Genomic DNA, 8303 nt, shown 5'->3' with positions numbered 1-8303 from the left:
CTCCTACAATACCACTCCAGCATACCAACACTGACCCTGGCCCAGTCTGCAAACCCAGGTTAAAATGCTCTTTGTGACAGGAGTGTCCGAACGGTCAGACCATGGATCTTACATCTGAATGACTGACAGCACAGGCTGGATTCTCAGTCTGAGAGAATCGGGATGCACTGTGCTCCACTCAGAAGGTGAGATTGTGGGCTGAGGCTTCAGAGCTTTCCTGGCTTTAAGCGTACCTGACAGCACAGGGGACTGTGAGTGAGGATTTCTCCAGTTCAATCCACTGCATCGTGAGCTCCACAGTTTGGCTTCAATGACTTGTTTTTGGTGACATCTTAGTGTCACAGTAACCTGTATCACTAAGCAATAACACTCTTCACGAGAAGAAAACTGCAAACGTTCACTTCAATAGCAAGCCTCGGGTGTGTTCCCCTAAATGTCAAAAGCTGATCAGAGGTATGTTCAAAAAGGGAAATCTGGGTTTCTGATCCACAAAAGGAGAGCCACACATCTGCTGGTCACACAGTACTACACACACAGTACTTTGCATTTACATGTCAGCCATGCATGGGTGCTTTGTATGGTGTGCTTCATATGCCACACCTAACACTCTCCCCTCGGTCTGTCTCTGTTCATACTTATGCTAATGTTTCAGAAACAGCAGAGAGAATTCCCAGCCCTGACCGATCTTCAGTAATTATGGTCTGCTGAACTCAGCTGACTTTACCCTTAGTGGACAGTAAATGGAAATCATGAAGAGAGAAAAGTGATGTCTCAACGCTTCAATGTGCAACCTTTCAATTAAACTCTGAATCAATATGCAGCATTCCTTTAAATCAATAACTCTGAATCAATATGCAGCATTCCTTTAAATTAATAACTCTAATCAATATGCAACATCCTCTCAATTAATAACTCACAGTCAATATTCAATGTTCCTTTCAATTAATAACTGTAATCAACATGCAACGGAACTTTAAATGAATAACTCTAATCAATGTCCAATGTTCCTTGTAAATAACCCACTGTTGCATTGATGGTTTATGGGCATGATGGGGAATATCTTTAATATTTATATGATTTATATTATGTAGTGCATTGAGTTATGCCCACTCACACCAGTTTTCTGTGTTCAGAGAGATTCCTAGGATTGAAAATTCATAACCAACTCCAGAGCAGTGTTAAAATCATACATCCTCAAAAGATGAATCCCTAAAAGGGTGGATATTTTGACACTAATGCAAATAGGATGCTAACTGATGATCACCATTAATTAAAAAATAAACAGTTGTAAACTTGTTATATAATAGTTATTTAAAAGACAACAAAATCACAGCCATACAGCAGGTAGGATTAGGAAAAATAAAAACATGCTAAAAATGTAAAGTCTGTAAATCAACATTTAAAAGTAAACCAGTTTCTACTGTGATGAAAAGTATCACTTTGGATGGAGCACTGCAAACAGGCTTACAGAAGCAACCACATTTAAATATAAGGCCTATGTCTCTTAAATACTGATCACTTATATTTAATATAAACACTCTTATGGGAAAAGGAAACCACACTACTGTTAATCCACTCGGTGCGGCATTCCTCAGCTCCAGAGCACTGCAGGGGAGAAACCTGGAGCCGTTTCGTGCAACTGGCAGGACGATGTGAGGGGAAAAACAAAGACCTCCCTCCGTGACAGGCTAAGAGCATGAACAATCTGGGCTGTGATTGGTTCAGTCGTCAAAGTCTGGGATGTCGTCGTAGGAGTAACCGCGGTAACCCTTGGAGGCGTAGTAGGCGATGCGCAGGTGGTAGAAACCGGGAAGGAACACCAGGATCCCGATGATGAGCACAGGAATGGTGCGGTCGGGATGCTGTGGAGAACACACACAGGTGTGTCACACATCAGGGAGCACAGTCTACACGGAGCCCTCAGCACAGGTATTACACTCACTTAACTCGAGCTGCCCCAGTAAATATCGAGCCATGGACACATTTCAACATGTAAAAAGACAACACGCAAAAACTGCAGACTACGCAACCCACTCTGGATGAGAATGACTACCGAGAAAACATATTTTACATTACATTTCATTACATGCATTACAACGCATTACATGCACTGTAAGGTAACGTAACGAAGTGAGAGCCAATGGGACTGCTGCAGTGTACACACTGGATACTCAGCGGGTGTGGTCTGTAATGTAACCTCAGTGTGCAGTGAGTCACCTGAGCTCACCTGGAGTAAAGTGAGCCTATTGATATCAGTCACTGACACTCTCCCACGCTGACTTGTTCCTGGGGACTGATGTACAATACTACAGCATACTCAGAGGGCAGCATAATAGTAACAATCTTCCAGAAAATTTATTACAGTGGGAGGAAACTTCTGACCCAAGAAGATTGATTTATAACCTGTGTTTTATTTAAAGGGAGTGTTGTGTAGGCCTACTTTGTTGATTGTAGTGGGAGATAAGGTACACCAGGGGGTGCTGTTGCTTACTTTGCGAGCACTTACCGTGACTTCGATGTACCCAGCCAAGAGAAGGGCTCCAATTATTATCAAAAAGGAGCCAATTAGGAAGAGGAATGCAGCCAGGGCAATAGCCTTGTATGGAACTTTGGGTGGACTCCTCTTAAACTGACAGAAAGAGAGACACATGTCAATCAAACGCACCACACAGTAGTGTATAGGGGCTTTGCTAGTAAACACACACAAAATAATTTGTATTTTTTTCCTAACTCAATGGCTATGCAATGGGCGCACATTCTAAATTTTTTACTGTCTCTTTAAGAAACTGTTATAATGAAAAGTTCAGATTGATATGCAAATTATGAATGGAACCACAACAGTTATGTAGCTGTATATTTCCCAGTGATGAGAGAAGTAAACAAAGACACTCTTAAAAATCAGGTTCTCTCTCCTCGTGCACCTGTTCAGCTGCGTGTGATTTCACGCAAGGAGTGACGGGCATATCACTACGCTACACCTCATGCATGGGTTAACCTGTGTGGGTGCAATGCAGCTGGCTGGAGCAGGCAGAGCTTCCCACCAGCTGCAAGGATGAACCGGATGCTGTTGCCGTGCCTACGGCATGCACTCGTAAGGGTGTGATTGGCCAAGTCTCTGCTCAGAGTCACGGGAATCAAAGGCTTTGCTGCATCATGCCAAATTCTGGGGCCAAGTCTGTCCATGAAGGCCGGGGTCAGGAGGTTCCGACACAAAACCCTCAGTGGAATTTAAATACTCTTTTCCAAACACTGCCATGCAACCTTAGCGGTTTAAAGAGCGCACATGATAAAGTGGCATGAAAAGCGGCACAAACAGGAGACCACGAACCACACATGAACGAGCTTCAGCGCCCAGCAGAAAGCTGAGAGCACAGCTGCCTGCCAACGCCAACATGCAAGCGCAACACAACAGACACCACACGAGGGCTACGCCGTTCCGAATGCGATGCTAACACATACCCCGAAGCAAACCCTGACGTACATTTACACATTTACTTTTACAAATGGAAGATCGCGCTTTGGGAGGGGGGCTGGGGTGTAGCCTGAAGAATTGGGTCTAGAGCCTGTGATGAAAAATGGCCAGCATCTTCCCTCTTCTGGCCGCAACGGGAAGCTCGCTTCAGTGCATCCTACCCCTGTCTGCCTACCAATTAGGATTTTTACTGCTGCTCTGGACTGGTGTCTTGGCTGTGCAGACCCAGTGCTTATGTTTGTTCTCTGAAGCAGAAGTTTGCAAGGCCTCAAGCTGTCAGTGTCTTGCTGACTTCGGCCAGCTAACAGACACCCAGATGGAGGACTCTAGCTGAGTCATTTCTGCATGGTCACACATTTTGAATACACCCCATTGCCAGACCTGCAGAGCAGCCTAAGAACCTCCCAAAAACTGGTCCGACGTGACCGACTACGGCTGGCAGTTTTCTGCACCGCAGTCTTACTGAGCTGTGGTCAGCAGCCAAGAAGATCGTGTGACTGTGTAATCCCAACCAAAGATTAATTTCTAACGTGACAATCATGTTATACAAGCTAACTAAGCTTGACAGAGCACTGCTCCATTCAGATGCATTTAGCATTCATCTGGAAGTATTTGGCATTTGGCAAACTGCAGGAGAGACGCCTTTCTTAGTTATAGTCGAAACAATTATGCTTTTATTATTAGACCACGTAGAACATGCAAAGCTAGGGTTATACACAGGAAACACTGCCACTGGAAATGAAGTACTTTTATAAACACAATTGAAAAACTCCACTGTCCCGTTTGATTGTGTCGTTCTGGCAGTGTGGTCACTGTGACATCACTTCCTGTTGAACAGCACAGGACAGCGTCCTTTTGACGGCCAGTCCTGAGGCTCCCTGCCTGTGAGCCAGGTGAATGTGTCTCTGTCTCACCTGCAGGTCGATGTAGCCGTCCTCATTATCCGCCACCCTGGAGTACTTCACCTTACTGCTGGGAGCACCAGCGGCGGCGCTGCGGGTCGGCATCATTACCGCGGGGAGCCTGCGTTACGCGAACAAGAGACAAACAGCCATCTCAGCGCAGCCAATCAGAGGAGCCGAGACCACCGCCATGTTTCGGCACTGAGAATGGCATGAGTGTGGTGTAGCACTAAGGAGCAGGGCTTGCAGCCAAAAGGTTGTAGGATTGCTTCCCTGCTGGGGCACTGCTGTTGTACCTTTGAGCAAAGTACTTAAGCCACAACTGCCTCAGCTGATATCCAGCTTTAGAAATGAATGAAATTTTAACCTATGTAAGTCGCTCTGGACAAGAGCATCTGTTAAATGACTACAATGTAATGTAGTGATGAATACAGCTAATTGTATAAGTACTGAGCAAATGGAGCTCTGAGAGAGAGGGGTCTCTAATGAGACATGGCTAAACTGATACCTGTGAAGGAAAAATGCCGGGTGCCCTGTCCATTCGGAAATCAGGAAAATTGGGAAACAGCTAACAGAAATGGGAAGAAATGTATTTTCAACTGCTAATGTAACTTAGGGAAAAAATTAAGACAGTGCCCTCCATATGTATTCATAGTTATGACTAAATAAATAAATAGGAACAAAAACATGGTATACTGGAAAAGTATTGCACTTTGCAACGCCATATTGTTCAGAAATAAGAACTCCTGAATATGATTATGAATGATATTATTGTGTATATGTATACTGCGACTTCATTTGTAATCAGAAACACTTTATGGCAGTGCTTGCGTGTTGCAAACTGCGTACTTCAATTATCACACTTGGAATCCCGTCCCAGTAACACAACCTAAGCTAACCGGATAGCTACTGCTGCACAACAGCACTTTATCTGCTATTTGCACACAGTGAAAAAAGAAAAGATGGTTGGGTGACTTATCTTAATTAGTCTAGAACGTTTACCTACCAATCTACGTACCTAGCTAGCAAGCTAACTACTGGATTAGTTAGCTAGCAAGCTAACTAGACAATTGCATTGTCCAAAAGATGTTATATACTGCACACTACCCAGCTAACAACGTTCCTAGCTTGCTGGCTATGGACTACGAGACTGCTGCTTGCTAATTAGCGACTTAGCTATTTAATAATCTGTATAAGTGTGTAACGTTACGGTATGGAAGTCTGAACACAATTAATTTCCACATTCAACAGGATCTGCTTGCTCTCTTACCTGTAGCTAACTGTGCAGCTAGTAGGCTCAAAAATATCCTGTCGACAAAACACGGCTCTCACATGAAACGAGCTTATGTCCCGACTAAAATTAGTCGAATTAAACCATGATTAATTCGAGTACGCAACGTTTATGTTCATTGGAAAACTTCGCTTGTCATGTTGTCAACATTGCATTACGTCATCAGTTTCCAGGATTACACATGCCCGGACTCGGAGCAAGGAGAATGGAGTCATACCGCCGCCATATTCGTAGGGGAATTCTAATTTTAGAACGGCTCGTAACCTGTAAACTACCGCGTAATTCATACCTTGTAAACTACCGTCGAAATTACCTGTTGCCCTAAAACCTGGATGATCAGAACCATATTAATGTCTATGCCTTTACCCAAAATGACATTTGTGAACAAATATTTAATATTGAGGTAGGCTTATATGTGTTTGAAAAACTCTAAGCATCTCACCCACTCCTGTGAAAATAACAGCAGCATGTGAATGTGGTATGATGCATGGTAATGAATAAAGCATTTGTTTCACGTATTAAAAGGCCCAGTCCACAGGTTGTGTGGGAATCATGGGAGCTCACTGTTCAAGAAATTGAAGAAATCCATCTTTGAGCTCAGTTTGGGTTGACTACTTCCTCTCATAAGCTCTCATTTCAAATTCACACTTCCTTTCCCTTCCCAAAATGCAGTGTCCTTCTATAAGTTGTAGGAAGCCCCATCTGATTGCAGCAAAACCCGTGTGACCTGAACACACCACCTATGGGATGGACTGAAATGAGGAACTGGGGCAGGGAAAAAATGGCCCTCTTCATTACTAGAGCTAAAACTTTATAAGAGGAATGGAGCACAATACCACCATCTTTACACTGGAAATTAGCAGATGGTCCTCCATGATGAATTGAAACATCAAGGCCAAAGGCGAGCCAGCATGCATGCTGGAATAATAATAATTATAAAATAATTATTTCATAACGACTGATGACTTTTGACAGGAAAGTGTGTTTGTTGGTTAATCAGTCCTGTCTTTCTTTTTGTCTGTCTCTACCTGTTTTTTGAGAATGTGATTTGAGTTAAAGTCGGGCTGAGCTTGCAGGCCTGGTGTTCCTCTGGTCCAGCCTCTGAAAGACGCAGAAAACTCTCATCTCAAACTTCTGCTGCTGTCAATTTACGGAATGAGATCTGAGAAGATTGCATCAGCATTTCCTGTCAGTCAGTCTTAAAGCTCCCTCAGTCGGGATTATGCTGATAGAAATCTTTGAAGCCTGGAGAAGGGGAATGAAAAAAAAACACAATCTCACAGACATGCAATTAAAGGCGGTCGTTTTCCCAACGAGTGCTTCTCTAGCTGTGTGGTGATGCCGCTACCCGCGACAGGGTCTGTTGGAATGTGGGATTTTTGACAGAGGAGGACGGTGTCAGTGTGACTGCAGTGCAGGGTCAGGGGTGGGAGGTCACGGTACCGTCGATAATCAGCATTCGGGGATATTGACCGTGTGCGTGTGTTTGTCTGAAATGCACAGATCAATGTTGCTGAAAACTAAGAGAAGCACACACACACACAGGCTAGTTTCAGGTAGCTGTGTGGAACTGTGTGTGTGTGTTCTGCTTATCCCCAACCACTGTGTATATGCTTGAGTGTGTGTGTGTGTGTGTGTGTGTGTGTGTGTGTGTGTGTGTGTGTGTGTGTGTGTGTGTGTGTGTGTGTGTGTGTGAGTTCATTCTTTTGAGTGTGTTTGCGTGTGAGTTTGTGTGTGTACATTTGTGTGTGGTTGTGTGTGTGCATGCATCCTTTAAAGTATTTGTATGTATGCCTGCCTGTGTGTGTCCTATATGACCGTGCACATGCTATTGTATGTATTTGTGTACGTGTGCATGCATGCTGGTGGGTGTATGAGAGTGTGTGTTCTTGTGGATATGTGAGAGTGCATGTTTGTTCTTGCGCTTGTATGCATGAGCTTGCATGTGAAATAGCCTGTGTGTGAAAGAGACCGGAGGGGCTGCAGAGTCTCCTCGGTCCTGCTAACCTCCACAGTGTCATGCAAACAGAACGCTAATCAAAGCGATTCCAGCGGCAGCTTTCCAGCTGCAGAGTGCGCAGTTAGCAGCAATGCCAAAATAAATAAATAAAACCATCCGTTTCTGTGGGTGGGGAGGTCACCCTCCCCCTGCCCAGTGCACAGATGAGTCAGGAGATTTGTGTAAAAATAGACGTGATGGGGGGAAATTATCTTTAAATTCTGGAGTGAGACAGGAAGTGCTGTGAGAGGGGATGGTGATGGAGTGAACGGACAGCGCACCCGTGGCACGGGGAGTCACGTTTCGCCCCGTTTAACTTTCCAAAGTGCCACGTGTTCAGGTGTCCGCCAACACTCATATACATTTACATTTACATTTACATTTATTCATTTGGCAGGTGCCTTTATCCAAAGCCACTTAAAGGTGAGGCAGAATACAACGCTGCCACTGTTGCCTTCGGCTCTGCGGGGGTAACAGGCCTGGAATACCGACGCTAAGCTGCTTTGTGACAACTCGTTGTAAAAAGCGCTATATATAAATAAACTGAATTGAATTGAATTGAACACAAGCAAAAAGCCATAAGGAGTCAACAATATTATAAGCGCAGCATGACCAGGTCTCAATGGTGGGCCAGACAAG

At 44.3% G+C, this 8303-nt stretch overlaps 1 protein-coding gene across 1 annotated transcript; it reads right to left on the bottom strand.

Annotated features, from left to right (window-relative positions):
* Positions 1-1348: 1348 nt before the first annotated feature.
* tmem230a (transmembrane protein 230a) lies at positions 1349-5824 on the bottom strand. The gene is made up of 4 exons (XM_036529169.1): positions 5645-5824; positions 4387-4495; positions 2507-2629; positions 1349-1862 (listed from the first exon to the last, which is right to left on the bottom strand). Exons 2-4 carry the CDS (start codon positions 4480-4482, stop codon positions 1722-1724), a joined length of 360 nt encoding a protein of 119 aa, XP_036385062.1. The 5' UTR covers positions 4483-4495; positions 5645-5824; the 3' UTR covers positions 1349-1721.
* Between the last annotated feature and the right edge of the window lie 2479 nt (positions 5825-8303).

The sequence above is a fragment of the Megalops cyprinoides genome, chromosome 5 (assembly GCF_013368585.1).
Source record: "Megalops cyprinoides isolate fMegCyp1 chromosome 5, fMegCyp1.pri, whole genome shotgun sequence".
NCBI classification, from domain to species: Eukaryota; Metazoa; Chordata; class Actinopteri; order Elopiformes; family Megalopidae; genus Megalops; species Megalops cyprinoides.
The sequence above is the reverse complement of the archived record's forward strand: the minus strand, read 5'-3'. Positions and strand labels throughout refer to the sequence as shown.

Bases quoted from the DNA above. Each gene is read 5' to 3' on its own strand.
- tmem230a (XM_036529169.1), bottom strand. From the start codon at position 4,482: ATGATGCCGACCCGCAGCGCCGCCGCTGGTGCTCCCAGCAGTAAGGTG. The intron at 2,630-4,386 runs GTGAGACAGAGA...TCTTTCTGTCAG, and splicing joins ACGGCTACATCGACCTGCAG to TTTAAGAGGAGTCCACCCAA. The intron at 1,863-2,506 runs GTAAGTGCTCGC...TGTTCTCCACAG, and splicing joins CTGGGTACATCGAAGTCACG to CATCCCGACCGCACCATTCC.